The sequence below is a fragment of the Camelus ferus genome, chromosome 3 (genome assembly GCF_009834535.1).
Source record: "Camelus ferus isolate YT-003-E chromosome 3, BCGSAC_Cfer_1.0, whole genome shotgun sequence".
NCBI lineage: Eukaryota > Metazoa > Chordata > Mammalia > Artiodactyla > Camelidae > Camelus > Camelus ferus.
The window spans coordinates 55687883-55708933 of record NC_045698.1 but is presented as its reverse complement, the minus strand read 5'-3'; the positions used below and the strand labels follow the sequence as shown (position 1 = coordinate 55708933).

At 36.9% G+C, this 21051-nt stretch overlaps 1 protein-coding gene across 4 annotated transcripts in view; it reads right to left on the bottom strand.

Moving 5' to 3' along the window:
• The window catches only part of VCAN (versican), a 105001-nt gene that overhangs the window by 43218 nt on the left and 40732 nt on the right, over positions 1–21051 (bottom strand). For 2 of the 4 annotated variants that reach the window (XM_006178639.3, XM_006178641.3), the window contains exon 7: positions 15788–18778. The exons of the other annotated variants lie outside the window; for them this stretch is intronic. In XM_006178639.3, coding sequence (XP_006178701.2) covers positions 15788–18778 — 2991 coding nt within the window. The remainder of the gene's footprint in view (positions 1–15787; positions 18779–21051) is intronic. 4 annotated transcript variants of the gene reach the window in all.

The window sequence follows — 21051 nt, the reverse complement described above, 5'->3', positions numbered from 1 at the left end:
TTTTACATAACTAGAAGATATACTATATTTACATTTATCCCTCTCATTCTAATAAAAATAAAAAATAAAGCTTTTTGTCTTTATATCCCAGCATATGTTCACTGTATTGTGTCCATAAAATAACTATTTTTGTGTTGAAGCGGGTTATTCTTACCCAACTATATGTCCTCCCTATTTAACTTTCACATATTACAGTCAATTTTTACATCTCCACTCCACACATTCAGCCTTTCAACTACATAAACAAAGGCATGTAGGTATTCAAATGAATGAAAACTATTTCTACCATAAAGAGAAGTGAGATCAATGCATAAATCTAGTATACTATAAAAATATAAAATGAATGTAGATGGTTTCTGCCACAGATGCTTGCAACTATTCCTAATTACCAAACCAAAGAAAATGACTAAATACCTAAATTTTTTTTCAAAATATGTAATTAAAAGAATAAGTTCGTTCAATGTTAGATCACTAAAGTTGTTACTGTGATCTTATAGTGGCTTGTGGTATATATGTTTTAAAAGAAAACATCTTCAGAAAATAAACACCTTTTAATATGGTTTGTGTTGAAGCCTACCTTTCGCTAAGAAATAAGGATGTGAGAGAAAATATATGCATATGCATATACAAGCATATGAGAGAACACATTTAAATGCCATCTATACAAATGAATCTCCTAAAATATCACATCAATGATCTTATCTAATCATCAAATCAAGTAGTCTCTCATTGTTAATACTATTTGAACTTAATTGAATTAAGCCAGATCAGTTAAACTACTCTGCACAACTTTGTAGGATTTAACTCCAGGAACTTCAAAAATATGCTTATCTTAAATTGCTTATAGTATCGTTTTACATACAACTCTTTTCATTAGGTTATATTAGATACAAATAAAGATAGAATTCACTACTAAGCAGTATCACACACATAGATGCTAAATTCTCACAGCATCTTTCATTTAAATACAGAAAGAATTTAAAGAAGAAGCTTGGGTTTGTATCAAGCATATAAAAAATCCCCATCATATTTTGTACCTTTTTATAAATAGTGGAGATTAAACTAACCATTCAGCCAAGCTTCTCCAGCCAAACACAAGGATAAATAAGGAAATAACTGCTCGATATTCTTTATTTATAAACTCCTAGGCCAGAAGTGGGGTAAAAATACTCAATGCTATGACAGATTTGTATGGATTTCTAAGTAAATTTCTTACTTTTAAAAATAATTATTTAAAAAAACTGATATAAACATATCCCACAATCTTCTTAGTGAATAATTATAGATAGAAGTTCTGTCAAGTTTGATGTTGGTAGCTCTAAAAATAAGTGGGGTGGAGAAAAGCAGAAAAAAAGGAGACACTGAGGCATGTCAGTGTGTCAGATGTCAGCATGTCAGAGATACTGACACTCATGATACAGCTCACTTACATGTTTGACAAAGGAATGAATACTTTAAAATAAAATGTTTTTTTCTAGCAAAGAAAACGAAGAACTCTAATTGTAAATCACCAACTTAGATAATAATTTCATTGACTATCAACTCTGATTAAGTTTACTTAATTCAATCAATTAAAGACCCTGACATTCCCTTTATAGTCTCTAATTTTAGTTCAATAAGCAAAGTATATCATTCTTTTAGTCCATTTTTCACTTAATTAGGAATACTAACATTTCCTATTGCTCATAAATCTATGAGGACTTCCTTAGCATTTTGGACCATCATGTTGGAATATTTCACCAAAAGGCTGTCAGATGCAGTATATTCCATTTTCTAACCTAAATAAATATCACAATATTTCAATCACAGCCATACAAACACAGCAGGGAGTGATCTTTGCATATACTTCACAAACACAGCTAAGCATCAGTGGGTTTTAGCATGCAAAATTAAATTCCCTACCACAACCATGCATGGCACACAAACATATTATCTCCCCAGGACCAACTGACTACACAAAATTTACTGAGTTACCTATTATCTATCAGATTGTATGGCAGACCCATGTTTACCAACATTACAGAGACCTAAGATCTCCGAGGAGTAATTAATGTTCCCACTCTTAGATGAACAAGTTCTTATAAAAGACTGCTGTATTTTAGACTTTTATTCTAATGGTAGTATAACTTCTATTTGGATTCCAAGGGTATCTTCCAAGTCTCTCTATTTCTCTCTGAAACTCTGGCAAGTGCTCTTGCCAATAGGTTAGAGAAATGGCCTTACTAAATAAACTCATTCTCCCTATTTTAAAAGGACACTTTTTGAGTGCACCTATTGCCAATGTACCAATCATTAAATTGAAATTAGGATTCCTTCCTCCAGCTGCCTTCCAAGTATCTGATCTGACTTGCCTTCAGAATGGTAGAAAACACAGGAATGTTTGAAGCTATTTCACTTTATGCATCTCATTGTAGCTTGAAGCTGGCAATGACCAAAGAACTGTCAACACATCATAACAAACAGTGATTGAGAAGAAAAGATATATTTTTACAAAGTGCTCATTGGATACGTAGTGTGAAATGTTCTACTAAATGAGAATTCTTAAATAAAACAAAGATAGAAAATGAGAGTAGAAATTATTTTGTTCCCTTTTTCTGAAAGGAATATTCTCACAATTAAGTTACTCATATTTATTATTGAAATAAGTTGTGTTAACTTCTAAATAGTTTCCTTCAAATTTCTTAATATTGGTTTGAGGATGAGGAAAACGTTCATTACCTAGGGCTTTGAAGTTAATTTTTTCCTGCCAATAGATTCTCTACAGATAAACCTATGTTTTCGTGTCAGCGTGGCTAGTTTGTTTCCCATACTTTGAAAATTTCATGAAAGCTACCTAGCATAGACAGATAAATTCTCTCCTGCTACTGCCACCTACATCTCACCCATATTCCTATTTGCTCCTCTTTGTTTATTTCATTTCTGAAATTACTTCTTCACCTTCCTTTCTTGTCACCACCCCCACCCACCACACATGTTATTAGAGAGTTGTAAGAGCTATAATTATTGCAGACCAGAAAAGTGTCTTTGTAGGGTGTGTCAGGGGGACACCTGTGTTATTGTGAAAGCAGGTATTTCATTACAAAATAGTGATCTGCTCTATTTTATATTAAGAGTGCAACCTAATGGAGTAATTAATGTTCCCACTCTTGGATGAACAAGTTCTTATAAAAGACTGCTCTATTTTAGAATTTTATTCTAAGGGTAGTATAACTTTTATTTGGATTGCAAGAGTCAAACCACAGAACTCTTACACAGTATATGTATAATCTTTTCTATGTTTATATGAATGTATTTTAACAGCTTGACTTGAATATACTGGTACCACGGTTAACTAGATTTTTTTAATGGCATTTCACACAAAGCTTTATTGCTAGCTGACCTCAAATTATTCATCAAGTATTTTTAAGTACTTCACGGCAGAGTTTTGTAGACATAGCTCAAGTCTTCTAGTCATACTGTTACCAGACACAAAACATAGTTGCTAAGATGCAGGGGCAGCTGGCTAAAGTTCATGTTCTCTATAGGGAATTTTACAATTTAAGTTGAAGAGCTTTTAAGTAAATGTAAGTATATGCCAATCTACTCAGCAGAGATATATTTGGATTACATTTATTTATTAAAATAGATTTCATTTTAATATGCAACAAAAAAGATTTTGTTTCCTTATTTATATAATACAATAGACAGCCATACAGAAGTACTTGAGAAATACTCATAGAATTTAAGTAGAGAAAGCTTGAAGTTCTCTAAGATGTTTAAGTTTCCTAGCACATACCAATGAATCCAATGACCAGACATAAACAAATGCTTCAATTTCATTCACCTTTGATATGTTCATAATTAAAATAAAATGCTAAATAGCACCTTATGAAGCAAAGACAACCACCTAATTCAAGTTTCAACTAGATTGTCTCAGATATCAGAAATTCCCCAACATTTTCAAAATCTGAGACACAAAAAATGGAGCCAACTCAGGATGCTGGGAAAATCTTGAGATTAGTGCTCAGGATATAAACATCCTCCCAAATCTTGTCAGTTGTTTTTGCATCCTTAATCACCTTAATAACTGAAAATCATGGATATTTATATCAATACCCAATTCCTCCAGACATGAGAGATTAAAGTCTGGGACATTAATACCGGATTCTGTGACCCATATCTCCCTATTAGCTCTGCTAGCTGAGGTTGATGTGGTGTGCCACCCAAGCATGTTTCTTACATTGACAGCTCCCTCTTGCTGAGTAAGGACCTCAATGTTTCTCAATTCATGAATTTTACACCCAGAAAGAGTAATAAACAATATAAGCATTTCTGATGGTCTGACTTTTGAGGCAGACGTGTTATGGGGATGATAAATGGGAATCATCTCTTTTCCCAACTTCAGATAATCCTCTAATAATGCTGTTCTTTCAAGTGGAAGGAATGTGTTTAGATACAGTCATCTGGTCTAAGTGCCCTTAAGGAGATATCATCGAGGGTAGGCTTTTCTTGCTTATAGAAGAGGACCAAGGAACTTCCTAACTTCCAATTTTTAAAGAGTAAGGGACTTTCCTGGAGAGCTTAATGAAGTGATTTTGGGGCCTTCAAGCATTTTTGAACAATAAGATAAAGAGCTGTATGAAAGAAAAGACAGGTTATTTCGGTTTCTAAATGTTTCCTTGAAAGCAGGACAAACAAGCAAAAACCAACCAAAGAGCGATATTTCTATTGTCTTTTTCATGTTAGTGCTCCAACACTGTGTCAAAGCTTTTCACAGGTAGATAAACAGATGATAGATAGATAGACAGATAGATAGATAGATAGATAGATAGATAGATAGATAGCAGACACAGATAATTACCAGCTATCCTAACACCAGAAAAATACTTTGGTCAGAATTGAGGATTTAAAATTCAAGTAAAAAACTCTGACTAAAGTGAAAGAAATGCCTCTCATAAATAAAAATATATATACTTCCTTCTAAGCCCCCAAATTATAGTCACTAAACCAAACTCTACCAAATACCATTTGATTTTAGTTACACCACTCCTTTTCTTCACAAGTCACCTCTTCCACCTGATCTCTTCAATAGGGTGTTGAAACAGTGCCATCACTGTCCCCACATTTATCCTCTGCCTTTCATTCTCTGTTCTCATTCTCTGCGTCTCTGAGTTGGAGCCCAGGACCCCTATGTCCCCATCTCAGTATCCTCCTTATTCCCATCTCAGACTTCCGTTCAACAAGAATTCTCCTGCCCCCAACTTGGAATGCTTCATAAACCCTCCTTTGAATGAACCAGCCAAAGCCCTCAGTCCTCCCATCTGTCTGCACTAAAACTCCTCAGCCCAAGCTGGTTGTATCTCTAACTTGTATGCCGCAGAGGACTTAATGTCATATTGTTTCTTATTTTAAAATTCCCTAGTTGTTTTTATATTCTTGTCTCACCTTCCTTACTAAATTCTATATTCCGTAACAAAAGTGAAGGGATCCTTTAAACACGGAATGTTCTTCATACTCTAGCCACTTAGCCCCTCTTTTGGAGAATTTAGTTGGAAGAATGTCAGTTATTTATCATCAAGAATGGAAAAGTTTACATTTACTAGTTTGATACTTCCTTTGAGAGATTTTCATTTTTTTGGAATGAAGAAATTATTGTCCTTTGGCTGCAATAATAGCTCAAATTCTGAGCTACAACTAAAGGATCATACAGATAATTCAAATACTAAAGACTGTTATGGTTATAACAATCAGATAATGTAGATGTGCAGGCACAGTCTCAATATTATTTTTATCATTCTTTTTCTTTCCAAGTCTAGAATCGGTACAGGCTGATATCACAGTGGTAATCACTGTTTTTCTCAAATGTAAGTATATGATGAAAAGTTCACTTTGGCAGTACAGCCAAAAGAACCCTTAAGCCACAAGCATTCATATTTCCTTGGAGTTTCCATGCTGATAGAGAGAAGGTGATACAGGTACAGCAAAGTGAGGTGTGCATTTCTGGGTGATTCAAGATACATTCTCCACCCTTCACTATCACTTTTGATTCAATTACAACTACTCCTGAAACTCTAAAAACCATACATTTCAATGCTATTTGATTCTATTTTCTTCTTTACTTACAAACACCAAGGTTCATTTAACATGTGTGAGAAAATCTCCACTTCCCAAAACATGAGCAAAGACCACCATCTCACTCAGGGGAGACTGAATTAGACATTCTTTTCCTCCTTAAAACTGGTGAAGTACAGCTTAAGTTTGCAGAGGCTTCTAAAGCAGCCCCTTCCCCAGGAAGATCTATATTTTAGACCCAGTCTGAAGATTCACTAGACAACAAAATCACATCCATTTAAAAATACAGATATTGAATAATAAAAAAATAGAGCAAATTTAAGAAAAGAAACCAACAACAAAAATACAAATGCCTGAGCCCCATCACTGGAAAGTCAGATTTAAGATGTTTGGCAGGAGATGGGGTGGTGGATATTTTTATCTGGAGGCTCCCAGGTTATTCTGATATAGAGCCAAGGTTGAGAAACAGTCCGAGCAATACTTATGCACTGGGAGATTTCCTGGTGCTTCTCAAACCCCTATACAGAATGGCATCATTGTTGGTCAGCTGGCTGATGCCTGGTTGGTGCAGCTCTGGGTCCTCCTGGGTCAACTGGATGGTTGCTCAGTGAGGGGACAGATGCCCAGAGTTCCCTGTGAGGCCAATGCTGAGACTCTGCCTGCTAAAGATGCTTCTTATATTAACTAACTTCCTATTACCTCTCTTTCTCCTTTTACTAAGGCAAGCAACTAGCCTTTACTATATATTCTTCTTGCTTACTAATTATTTCAAGTTGCCTGCCCAACTAAGCTATTGATTATTTTCTTTCCTCCAGCCACAGAGTACCTTGATTGAATGACTTTATTTCAACAAACCTTTAAAATATTTCCTGGGGGTGAGGAGATGGGCAGAGAATATTTTATCTGCAGAGAGTAAAATGGCTCTCCTATAGAGCAGAGCAAGGTGAGACTGCAATATAGTGAGGAAAAACAAGTACACTATATTACATTATACCCTACAGAAACATGTATTAATGTATTTTCTTTTCCCTTTCTCAACTTAGAAAAACTGAAAGCTACTATGTGCAGCATATAGCCAAAGAAACTAGTTCATCCTGGAGAAACCAGGAATACTGCAGTACAGAATGAAAAGATAAAGTTACTAGAAGCCAGTCAAGGTGGCGTGTACTGATCATATTTTGGGTGCAAACAAGTCTGGGTGTAGTACTGTGATACAATATTTTCAAATTTTCACAGACACGGATGCTGAAATACAATTAACTTTTCCTCTCACTCCAGAGATTCTTTCTTTCCAGTTTAAAATCTCCTAGACTTTCAATTATTTATTTAAAAAAGGTTTACACATTATTACAATAATTCAAGCAAGTATTTAGAAGGTTCACCATCATTTATTTTCCTCCCCCAAATCAAACCACTCTTTTTAAGAATAATTATAGCCTTTGTGCCAGTAGATAGGATTTTCCTCTTGACTCATACTCAAAAAAGTCTAAACACTGGCATACCTCTCTAAGGAACACAATTTTTAATGCAATAAAATAGGTTCACAATTGTCCACATGATGCCCTAGGTTGAAAGAATACCCTACCTTTTCTATTGCCTCAACTGCACTGCAAAAAAAAAAATCTAAGTACTTCAACACAAATGAAAAAAATACACAACAGTTTTCACTAAAACACATCCCCACCCCCCTGAACCAAGGCCCCAATCTTGGAATCCTTCTGTCCCTAAAGCCACTTATTAACCAGCTTTTCTTTTGGTATGTGTCAAACTCACCTCACTGAGGCGTAACGTTATAAATTTTGTAAACTGACAAAAATGGGTATCGCCTTCTTAAAAATCAAATTTTCACTTTACCTCATTAACATGAAACCTCAGAGAGCACTTCTTTTTCCGTTTCTTTTATCCTACTCCTCCTCTCACCACACGTCTCTCCCCTTGGCTACGCCCCTCCCTCACAAAAGCTCTGAACACTGTCTGGGCCCATGAATACATTTTTTATTCATTGCACAAATGAATGATCTAAGAGCTATTAAGAAAGAAGAATGTAATCCCTGTGTAGAGAACTGGGGGTTTCCTTGACAACAGCAAAAAGACAGCAGGGAATGCCCATGTTTTCTATGAATATGCAAGAAGAGGTCTGGCCCAGCACCTGGAAAAATTTATAAAGAATTTGTAGAAAGCTCTTTGCTTTGAAAAAAAATTAAATTTGGTAGTTACCAAAAATCATAAGCCCAGTTTTCACACATGAAAAAGAGCAGAAAGTTAATGAATTTTACACGTAGACACTACAGAATCAATACTGTAACTATATTTAAATTTTAAATAAGGGCTGCAGCTGCTTCTGATTTGCACCCAAAACGGCATCACTCTAGACAAACACAGTCCACAGAAGATTAAAGTTTCAACAAGCGCTCACAGTCAGGCAGACACTATAATATAATTATATACAGTTCCCTGTGGTATATACACATCATCCTGAATTTTAAGATGAGTCCACTTTTACCTATTTAGCACAAAACAGTCTAAATCTTCCCACGTGTAGAAGCTGAGAGTGAAACAACTGCGGAAGCTGAGAGGGGATTAATTTGGACCAAGTCATTCCCACATGCCAGGCGCTGGGCTTGGTGCTTTCTCGTCGTGTTAAGGACTGTTAATGTGGGATGTCCTACCACTCTGACTGGAAAGCCTTCGAAGGGACCCCCTTCTCTTTTAAACAATCTGGTGAGTTTGCAGTATTAGCATATATTTTTAATATTATAACAGCAGAAGCCTATGTAGATCAATCAATTTACTCAAGACTGGACCGCAAATAACAATGCTGACTGTGAACTCAGGTCTGTTTCCAAAGGCTCTTTCTACTACATCAATTGCCTCTTTCATGTGTCTTTTTGCGCAAACCAAATACCTGTCCATAGTCATTCAGGATATCACAGAGTGCTGCTTCAAAAATCCAGTTCTAGTATAGTACTTAGTATATGGCAATTATTTGACTGTTGAATAAATGTATATTATATGTATGTGTTTGAAGGCATATGTGTGTGTGTGTGTGTGTGTGTGTGTGTATACACACAATCATCTTTGTTTCATAATCCCTGTTACTTGGAAAGAGTATTGTCAGAATATAGGAAATATTATTCTTTCTATACAATAATTGTCATTACATCCATTTTACTGGCAAAAATTCTGACAGAAAACTTAAGAATTCTTGGGTTCACAGTGCAGATAATCAAAGGACAGACTGATGCCATATTCTCCAACTTTTTGCAGCTGCTTCTGTAATACTGCTGATTCAAATTGTACTTGAATTAAGATGTCATAAACCTTTAAATCACCTTTTAGAGCATGCAGCCCACCCTTTAAAAAAGCAGTTTTATGCCATTTAACTTTACAGGTGTGTAACTCTAAACCATGATGCTTCAGGGGATATATTTTGAAAAGTTGAACAGACTTCACCTACAGAAGATGCTATCTTTATCAAAAAGTATCAATCATTGAAAAACAGAAGAGTGTGACTACTCCCTCCTGAGGAAGTTGGCTGACTCTCTCTGGTTTCCATGTATCTGTACAGGTTTCTAGGTGAATCCTAAGAAGGCATTCATCTTCTGAAGCAGGCAGTGCCCTCTCTATCATCCCAGACTTATTTGGGAAAATGCCTGATTACTACGGGGGCTCCTCAGCCCTACTGGCGAACCTCTGTTGGGAAGCAATAGGCTAATAAATAGTTTCCGGTAACTTGTTTTTGATCTACCACTCCAACAGGGGCCAGCTTACACCTCTTCCTTATTCTCTGACTCCCCTGGGCCTTCATTGATTCCTTCTCTGCTGACCTCATCTGCCATTCACAACTGGTACCACATACCTAGAGCGTAATTATGTGTTTCTATACTGCATTTACATTTGATTGTGTTAACATTGGCTCCTCAAAATGCATTTAAAGTCCTTGGAAGCAGGGCCTACGGTTTATGTCTATTTTATGCCCCTTTTAATATCTGTCAAAGGACTGGGAATGTTGTAGCTTCACCTGAAGATAATCCTTGATTGACTGTCCTCTGATGGAAGACAACATGTGCCTTTCTCTGGAGGTCACTGCTAATGAGAGCTAAGTGGTTTTGTCCATGGATAATGCCCCACCTCAGTAGTAGTTTTGATAATAGTGAGTTGTGATTGTAACTTCAGAAAGAATAGGCATTGGTTCATGTTAGGAAGAAGACAACAAAGTTCCTTTTAGCTATCTACGGAACACCTCTTTTATTAGTAAACCTCAACCTGTGAGAAACACAGTTTCAATTTCCTAAATTTTCCCTTGAGATCAGTGGGTTAATAAAATATTTATAGAGCATTTTAAAAACTGAAAGTCTATGTGTGTTTGTATGTGTGTCTGTATGTGAGTGTATGTGTTATACCTACAAAATATTTCACTTAGAAGGACTAAGTAAAAAGGAAACCTTTGATCTGTAGTACAGGGTTAAGCTCACTAATAATTTAGAAACATTAAGGCCAATTTTTTTTTCATGCTATAGAAATGGAAGAAAGATAGACAATCTTTTCTGTTTTCATTATTTGACTAATAGAACTCAATCCTTTTCTAGACTTTGGGCAGCCAAGCAGGAATGGGGGAAGCCATCCCGATTCCCTGCAAAAACAAATGTGCTTCTCTGGCAAGGAGCCACAGCTGGAGCTCAGCAAAGGGAACCACTCAAGTGTGCAGGCACCCGCCCCATCCACTTTCAGGGATATGCACTGAAATTCTGCAGGAAAGCAGCAGCCCAGAACCCAAGCTACTGATTTCAGGATGCTCTTCTCTTGCCAGGGCAGGCATCTGAATAGCATGCATTGTGCCCCATATTAGCTGCAAACTAAATCTAAGCCGTCTACTCTTAACAAACTAATAGAATGCCAACGAGAAGCCTGTCTTTCAAGAGTCTATCTTCTTTCAGAAACTGACGGACAGGGCAGCACCTGAACCAACAGGGGGTCATTATTCCTGTGAAGTCATTAGCGGAGAGAACTGACTCACTGCAAAAATGCTCCAAGGAAATCCAAGACTTAGACCAGTGCCGAAGCATCAGACCTAGTGTGCCTCCAACTCCCATCAGGATACTTTCTCTAGTTGTCTAATAAATTATCTCTGAGATTTAAATATGATAAAATACATAAAAAATCGTCTGAAGGTATCAAGCTGTAAGTGTATGCTTGATGATTTCGCTCTGCACATACATGTGATACTCTGAAATGTCATTATATATGATTTTGATTACACATGGGCATCAAAAAGATTGAAACTAGATTTGCTTAATTTGTTTTTTTCAGCATCATAGTTATTTAAAGGTAAATGTTCATGAGTTTCATTTCATTGTAGTGAGATTATATATATATATATATATATATAATGAGATAATCAGACCAATTTAAAATATGTTTTTACTTTGAAAAAATCAATTCATTCAGGAATAAGTAAATGTTGCTGCTTCACTTTGCTTTTGTTCATTTTTTATGAGGGGGAGGTAGTTAGGTTTATGTATTTATTTCTATTTGGAGGAGGTACTGGGGATTGAACCCAGGACCTCGTGAATGCTAAGCCTGTGCTCTACCACTTGAACTATACCCTCCCCTACCCATTGCTCCTTTATTGTGAGTTAGCTAAATGGTATTGTTCTCTTTCTAGCTGTGCTGTGAGGTACACGGTATTTTAGAAACTACCACCAGGGTGAGGGAGGGGTCCCAAGAAAGTGGGGCTCCTGTTCTTCCCTCTCAAACATTAACCAGAACAGCCACTCTTTTATCTACTCACATTATGGAAGCCTGAATACGATTTTGTTTGAAGAAAGGACTCTGATCCTATAATAATAAAAAAAAAATCTGAAAGTAATTTTTCTAAATAATAAATTCTGTAGAAATGAAAAATACGTGACTTAAAAAAATTAGAGGAGACTATCTCATGCTAACGTCACCTTTTAAAAACTGATGACTGTGAAATCACTGATATAAATATTGGCATTTGTCCACACATTGCCTGTTCTCAGAGCCAACGTCCTTTTTCCTTACCCTTGCCTCAACATGATCACATTAGGAAAGTAAATCTTTAGCTTTATGTACATTTCTTGAATGTCCACACAAAAATGCAGATGGGATTAACCATAGGGAAATTATTTCTGAAGGATGTTAAACCATAAAGTACCATGATTCTCAATAAGGAAACAAAGCAAAATGAACCTAATTTAGAGGCCATTTTTGAGAAAATTATTTTTCTCAAAATGTCATTAATGTTTAATATCATTTCATTCACAGTTTTATCAATACTTCATATTTATATCATTTTAGCTTGATATTAGCTTAACATCTGCCTTACACTTATATTTGGATAGATATAAATGATAAAACTAGCAAAAAAGAACACCTGACAAGACAAATGACATCAAGCAGGTCTGACATAGCATGCAGTATACATGAACTTGTATGTAGTATACATGAACTTGTTTCATAGGTCATAAGCTACCTATTTTAAGGTTAAAACTATGCACATTTGCACAATAATGTCTATATTACTAAATCTATATATCTTCAAATTATTCTTTGAGTTAAAAGTACCAGTATATCAGTTTTTAACAACATTCACGATCCTATTACACCAGCCTGTGACACTTCAGATGATTTCGAGGAGCACTTTTCAAAAAAAGGAAAAACATTCAGAACTGATAAAACTCTTCCTACATCTTTAAACCGTTAGACTTCATATAATTTCACAAAGAAAGGCTTTCAATAATTTTTCAAAATGCAGGTGTGCAAATTACTCCTGAAATAGACAGGAGTCATGTTTTCAGTATCCCCCGAACCACTGTTAAACACACCCTATAGCATTTTTCAGCTCATAAAAGTTTTATGAGCTGAAAAGTTCCTTAAGATTTTTTTAACTGCTAACTACAGTTGCCCTCCAGCAACAACACCCTAAGTTGCTATTAAGATCCATTTGAGCAAATATAACATAAATGTGTCCTGCATAGCATGTTTTGTTTCATAGTAGTAAATTTTTTTTTTAAATCAAGATTTATATGACTTGCTGAGTGCACCAAAAAAGTTATGAATGCCTTGGTTTAGTGTAGCATGGGTGGTATTTCTGCTTACTTAGATATGCAGCATGTGTGGAGGGCAATTTTATGTTTGTGAATAGGTTTATACAAATTCATACATGTACCAAGGATTTTCCAGTTTGGAAAAATCTGCCTTGATACATAAAAAAGGTTGGTTTTTTTAGGCACATATATATTTTTCCTTATTAGTGTACACCTGCCTTAGAGCTCATTAATTTAACATCTGCTTTAGGGTTTTCCCTTGCCAAAGGGAAAAAAAAATGCTTGAAAAAATAAATTTCTCACAGAAAACAAATAAAATGACTATAAGCAGCTGGATCTGACTAAACCTCATTGTTTTATCAAAACAATATAACAGTGTTTTTAGTCTTAAGGAGAATGGCATATATAAAGCCCACAAAAATGACAGATGAGGAGGAGGGCAAGAGAGAGAGAGGACGGAGGGAACCAGACAGATACATGCTATTCCCGCTCCCCCACCTCCCACACCACCCTGCCGACCCCACACACTCACTCACTGGAGACCCATGCTGATGGATATAACCAAATATTTCCTTTCCACAGAGTTTTTTGACCTATTGTTACAATGCTGAACAAAAATGAGTTTGAAGGCAAATCATGGTCACATGTTTTAAAAGTGGAAGAAAGAAGAGGAAACGCCTAGTTGTGTTTTGAGACCCAGCTGAATTAAATGCACAATTCAAATAAAAATATGCATTTTTGTATACACGGTTTCTGAGTTAAGTTACTCAGACCCTTCATTTCAAGTAACCATTGTAAACTTAGATTTTTTTTCCTTCCTGATGACTGCCAATTCTTCCAGAGAGATCGAGTTTCACTTTTTCCATTTTGTAATTTGATCACCCTAACCTTAACGCGCAGTTTCCCATTTAGAAGAGTTTTTAAATGTGGAATTTTTGTGTTTTACTGTTTTCTATAGTATTTGATTCAACTTAGCCTCTACACTAACAAGAGAGTAATCTAAATTGGGAAATTTTTCTTATAGTTAGTCAATGAAGTAATTTTTTAAAAATTCTCAAAAAAAGCATTCATAGTAATCCCTTCTCACTTCTCTTCACTCCTGTTCTTTCTTTTTCATAGTAATATCTTACTGTCACTTTTCCGAACATGTAACAGCTGTCCTCACTCCCACTACTTGGCAGCTCATCTTCTCTCTCAATTCCAGTTCCAAGAGTCGGAAAAGGAAAGTAAGAGAGAAGAAAGACGTTACAGTTTCCAAGAAACACCATCACTAGCGGGAAAGTAATGCTCCAACCCTGGCCTTGTTCAACTGTATTGAGTAGTAAGATTAAAGTCAACGTTCTGGGAATGCAGTCTCTTCTCTACTGCCCCGCAAGAGTTTTTACATTAAGAAAATTCTCGGTGGTAGAAGCCAAGCTACCATCTAACAGCACTGGAAGCCAGCTAACTTGACATTAGAGCGACCTGTGTTTCCAACAGGTACTCCCTGATCACGCTAATGAGGACAGCATCACTCTTCAGAAAAGGACATCTTGAAGGAAATATCCCAAGAGTAAGAGAGAAAACCTGCTCAAAAAGCATTCTGCTAGCCCGACTTCTCACAGCCAGGTCAAGGAAAAACGAGTATTCACTTAATTCACATATTAAAACCAGAATAAACCTAACTAAAATCAATGACCTTAACTTCTAAATTAAAAAAAGACAAACAAACCTGAATAGATCTGTTGAACTGTATACACTATATATTTTCAATTCAGCTTACCGAATTTAGAAGATAGTGTGGTCTGACCTTTAGGAAGGAAATAAGTTATGTTTGATGATGAAAGGTATTAATCAATGTAAAGAAACCGCTTTTAAGAATTTTGCCAGGGAGATAAAATATTTGAGCAGAATAGAAGGCACAAAGAGTCTTTCTAAAAATCAAATACTTAAATCACAAAATAAGTAACATTACAGTCTGGATTTAGGGAACAGAGGTAATGCTGACATAGCCACTCTCTGAAATTATATTTGAACCAATAAATTATAGCACTTCCTGGAACTGAGAGAGATTGTATTTGTTCCAAATATTTAAAGCCTCATTAAAATACCCAAGGACAACAACTTAAAAATATGTTGAACTTTCTTTAAAATAACATTTAAACTACAGACCTAGTACCCACCCCACAAGTTGTATAATAATCTGCAAATCATGGAAGAGAAAAACCAAAACAAACCTTTAGATGTCTATCAGCCTTAGGGATATGCAATACGGTTTTAGCTGTCCACAATGTAAGTACTGAAGGTTAATAGTTAAAGACCAATGGAATGTTAACACAGTCTAGTACTACACTTGAGTAGTAACGCATGGAAAGACACTGAAATTAAAACACTGGGTTCTGAATGTTCTGAAGTGATGTAACAGTGATGGTTTGGTTATATTAGATGACAAAGCAGGGCTTCTTACAACTTTTAAAATAAAATTGTACCTAACATTCTTCAAAATTGTTTAACACATTCTTCCAATTCTTGTACAAATACATGAAGCTAAAACAGAATTTTTTCACACTCCAGTTATCTTCTAATGGCAGCATTTGGCATGTTGGCATTTTTTTTTTTTCCAAAAGTAATTTTCAAGATAAAATGGTGATTGCCTTGACTGGTATGTCTAGAAAGCAAAGACTTACCTGTCTTGTTTTCTCTGACCTCAATAATATAAACATTTATGTCAGGGTGGAATTTTGTCCCTGCTGGGGGTTCTGGAGTGGAAAGTGCCTGTGGTCTAAAGGCTTCCTGGCCTTCCACAGTGGGTGGTCTTGTTGGCTGCGTAGCAGAAGGAGTACTTGAAGTTGTGAAATATTCTCTATCAATATCTGTTTCTGTTTCCTTGGCTACAATATCCTCAAGGGTAGTAAGAGGAACACGAGATGTCGATTCTTCAATGATGATCATGTCACTGGTTGTTTCTTCATCAGGCTCTCTGTCAATGAGAGGTGGTTTCTCAGTGGATGCTGAAGTTGTGTGAACTCTGTCTACCGAACTGAAGGCAGCAGTGATGTCACTTGGAACTGTGGCTTTAATTGCTGGAAATTCTGGGAGTTCTGTGGCTTTGGGCTTTTCAAATAATCCTGAGCCTAAATCAATATAATCTAGGGATGTTTTCTCTCTTTTCTCAGTAGTGGTTTCCTCTGTAGCCTGGGTAACACTGGTGCTATAAGGTGATGCAAATGCCCTTGGACTGGTACCTTCTATTTCATATTTTTGTTCAGGTCCTGGACTTAAAGACACCTTTGGCCCCACACTTGGTGTTAGTGTTAGCATTTCATCTGTTTTTGCTTTGTGCTCAGTGACAGCACCAGGTGGAAAAGATATACTTTGCTCAACTTCTCCAATTGGAGTTGTTTCTAAAACTGGGACTGTCACAGAACCTGTCACCAATCTGTCTTCAGAGACTGTATATGCTGACCCATCACTCTCCTGTTCCTCCAAAGGTGTCACTGTCTCCTTGGCTGTGTCAGCTGTAGAACTGAGAGTAGGAACTGGTTTCTCTGGAGTCTGTCCTTTCCCAGGGAATCCTTCCTGAGTTGTTCCCTGTGTAATTTCCGTCGCTGTTCTTACAGTTTCAGGAGAAGCAGTAGCTTCCAGGTGAGTCTGATCAATCACACGTATGTCTTGAGAGGGTTCACCCAGAACTTCATCTTCTGATGGAATGGAAGGTACCAACACTCCCCATTCTGTTTTGGGAATTACAGAAAGAGGAATGGTATGGGAAGAGTCTACATAAGTAGTAGGCTCCTGGGTGCTACTATAATTAACAAATGCTGATCCTTCCATATCCAAAGTGTGTGCAATTTGGGGGACAGTAGATATAGGCTTAGACACATCCATATCTTCTCCTTCATCCAAAGCACTTCCTTCCATGGTTGTATAAACAACTTGGCCTTCTGTGCTTGCGAGACGTGAAACTTTTTCTTCAGTCGTAGAATCTCTCAAAGTTGACTTTTCTGCAATACCAGTTGATGTAGTTGGCTGAAATCTAACTGTGAATTTTTCACGGTCTGTGATGTCTTCCTCAGTAAACTCCTTTAATGGCTTTTGAGTACTGTCTGGGATAAGAGTAAATTTATCTCTTCCATCTTCAGTAAAACTTGGGATTTCTTTATCCTCTCCACTCACTCCCATAGCGGTGAGTAAGGCAGGGGGCGATGTTGGAGAGCCTGCATGCTCCGTGGACTCTAAGGGCTTGGATGTTGTGCTACCTTCATCCAATGACCATTTTGACACAGTGACCACCTCTACATTTAAAGTGCTTTGGGTCAGATGCACTGTTGTAATACTCTCATCATACTTTGTGGTGTCTCCAAAGCCATCTGTTTCTAATTCAGCCGGAGTTGTTGTAAAGTCTTTCTTCACATCTGTTGCCTCTGTTGGTGCCACACTTGGCTTCGTTGTTGTCAGTGCTGGGGAATCAAAAGATTCGGTCATTTCCACCGAGGACTCTGTAAGATGAAGTTGCTCTGAGGAAACTGTAGAGAACTTCATTTCAGAAAAGCCTTCTTCCTCTATTTTTCCTATAAATGGATCTTTAGTGATTTTTTCTTGTATTTCATCATCAGTGGAAGTCAGTATAACTGTTCTCATCTCTGGTCTTAGTGTTTCCGTTCTTTCTCTTCCTGTCTGTGGAGAGGGATAAATAACTGTAGACGTTCCTTCGACTAATCTTTGATCACCAGAATAAGGAAACAATTCTACTTCTGTATGATGCCATGATGGGAAAGGTGTGGCGAACACATCCTGGCCAAGAAAATCTTCAGTTTTCCTACCATTAGTTTGTTTCTCTTCCCAGCTGTCCGTGGACGACCCCTCACCGTCAGGCACAGTTACAGGTGAAACAATGGTTGGTCCTGAGACCGACTCCACATCCTCTAGTTGAGTGTGGGTGGTGTCTTGTGAAGTCTTTGACACTGTAACGACTTCAGGTATTTGACTAAAGACCGAGGTACTCAGACCAGATCTAACTGTAAATGTTCTGTCTTCACCATCATCTTCTCCCAAGGTGAATCCGTAGCGACTTGTGGTCACTGATTCAGAAACAGTGCTTACTGTTTTCTTTTCAGTTTTGGATTCCAGCGTCCTTGTTGTAGGTACAAATGGGGTTTCACTTACAGAGAATTCCTTGGGAGGAGTGTGCTTTGATATTTCCATGGATGTTACCAAGGGACCCACTTCTATTTGTTCAATTTGTGTAACTGATTCTTGTGTTTGTATCTCTTCCATGACACCATCCCATGAAACAGTGGTATGAAGGGAGATGACAGGTGTACTTTGGGGCACTTCTTCCTTAATTTCAGGTATGTCTGGCATTCCAAGAGGTCCTGAAGCAGAAGGTGAGTAATAGTCCATATCCCAAGGCTTCTTGGTACCCCCAGCAAGTGTGGGTGATTCGGTGGCTATGCTGTGTGTGACAGTTTGAGGTTGAACTGTGGCTTTCTGTTCAAAATTGACTATATTTCCCACAGGAGGGAATTTGGTTGTAATGACAGGTAATTCGGTGATTAAAGGGGCGGTTGGTATAGTTCTGTCAGGGACCATTTGTGGTTCTTCCGATAAAGTGGGTGAGACAGTTTCTGCAAGCATACTCAGTTCGATGGTTGTAGCCTCTGATACATTCTGTTTAGCTAGAAAAATAATTTCAAAGAGTTGATTAGACAAGTCACTAATACAAAGTTGTACGTCCAGTGTTTGTTAAGTGATGCTGTGTATTTTGGGGTGACCCAAAAGTGTTTCATGATGGAGGGGAGTCTAAAAACTACAATTAGCCCGAAGACAGACAATTGAACACTTAATCATCACAAACTGATCACTTGTTTTATATTGTAAGTATTATCACTGCTTTTACCCATAGGCGTGAATGACGGACGTTAAGGAAAATGAATATTATGTAATTTCAAGATAAGGAGAAGGCCCCCCCAAAAATGCAGAGTTTGTAAACCGTAGCTATGTTATTTATCAGAAACTACAGCACCAAAGTGAAGCCCAGCAGGAGAACGCAGTACTGCTCTCCTGGAGGCTTAGGTCCCTAGCTCTCTCCCTCCTCTCGCTGCATGTCTCAGGGGAGAGGGAGTGCCTCAGCTTGCAAAATAACACAAAGCCACATCAAATGTACCCGAGTTCCATGTCAGCTATTACACTGCCCATAACATGGAGGCTTGCCTAAAAACAGGATATTAAACGTTTTAATACCACTATTCACTTGATTGCAGGTGTGGGACATTTGTCTTCATACTCCTTTCAACTCTGCCGTGGAGCCTTGTTCATAATAAATAATAAAATGCCTCTGGCAGAGGCTGCTTTGCATTTGTTGTAGTTCTACCTCTTGTTCGATGTTCTACACACCATGTATGTAACTCTTAAGGGTCTTGGTTCCAGGCTTCCCTTAGCAGGAAATGCAAACATAGAACAGGAAGTAAAGTACCCACATGATATACTTTAGCTCTGTAATTATGAATCCCTGGAAACAACCCTGAGTATCAGAAAGAATGGACTCAGGCAATAAAAAGTAACATGTCATCATAAAATGCTACATTATAATGCCTCCAGATTTACAGAGTATAGCCTGGCTTGTTCAAAGAAATTTAAGTTGTGTGTAAAAGTGATACTGTTGTAGATGAAATTCCTTCTCAACACAGGGAAAATGGGGCAACTTAGCACATTATATATTTTTTTAATTCAGATTTTCAAAAATCAAAAACTAGTTGCCAGTAAACTCAGAAGGAAGTGATCTGAGGAAATCTGTAGTCATTGTTTGGCTACATCTTGCATGATTAAAACTAGTTGCTTGGGTAATGCCTGTTGCCTCTGATGGGAGGTGTAATATCGGTACTATCTATAAGATCTTGAGTCTTCCTCTTAATAATCCCCAAACCAGAGTTCTTGGAAAACAAAACTGGATACTTCTGAGCTCCATCTACTCTGTCAAAATTTAATAATACTAGGGCAGTGAAACTGCACTGTATGATACTAGAATGGTAAATATATGTCATTATGCATTTATCCAAATTCACTGAATGTACAACACAAAGAATGAACCCTAATGTAAACTATGGACTTTGAGGGAGTATGATGTGTCCATGTGAGTTCAGCAGTTACAACAAGTGGACCACGCTGACGGAGGATGTTGATCACGGGGGAGACTGTGCACGAGTGGGGGTGGGGGTGTGTGGGAAATCCCTGCACCTTCCACTCAATTTTGCTGTAAATCCAAAACTGCTCTAAAAATAAAGTTTATTTTAAAAGTGTAATGATAGAATAATGTAATTTTGTTGTAAATCAGACATGAGCTATAATAGCTTTCTCATCTTTCATCCGGTAAGAGCTATTATTAGCTGTGGTCATTCCCCAGACCATTTTGAAGCCCAGATTCATCAATTTTATAATAAAAACTTGGTAGCCCTTTACATTATGATTCATTTAAATTTTCTTTAAAGTCTGTCACTATTTATCCTTTTATATTAAAACAACTAAGCAAGAACAACAAAAAAGATTTGGACTCTTCAAAAACATTTTAACAAACTTTTGTCTCTCTCTTTTTTTTTTTCTTTCTTTCTTTCTTTCTTTTTCTTTTCCTTTTTTTTTTTTTAAGAAAAGCTTTCTCTGCATTCATTTCCTGGAAGAAGCTCTGGTCTATTTTGATTGACATGAACAACTTCAGGAACCAAAGTGAGGTTTGACTGACCACTTTTCTTTTAATTCAGTTCTCTACCGTAACTATTACCTCTTTTAACTGCCAAATATTATGTTTGTTTTATAACTGCATTCTTTGGGGAAACAGTAAAATGTACATACAGAGAAAGTTCCCATGGAAACATAATATAAACACTTTGCACACTGCATATTAGAGAAAATTTAATCATATTATATCACATTAATAACAACAAAAAAGCTAATTTTG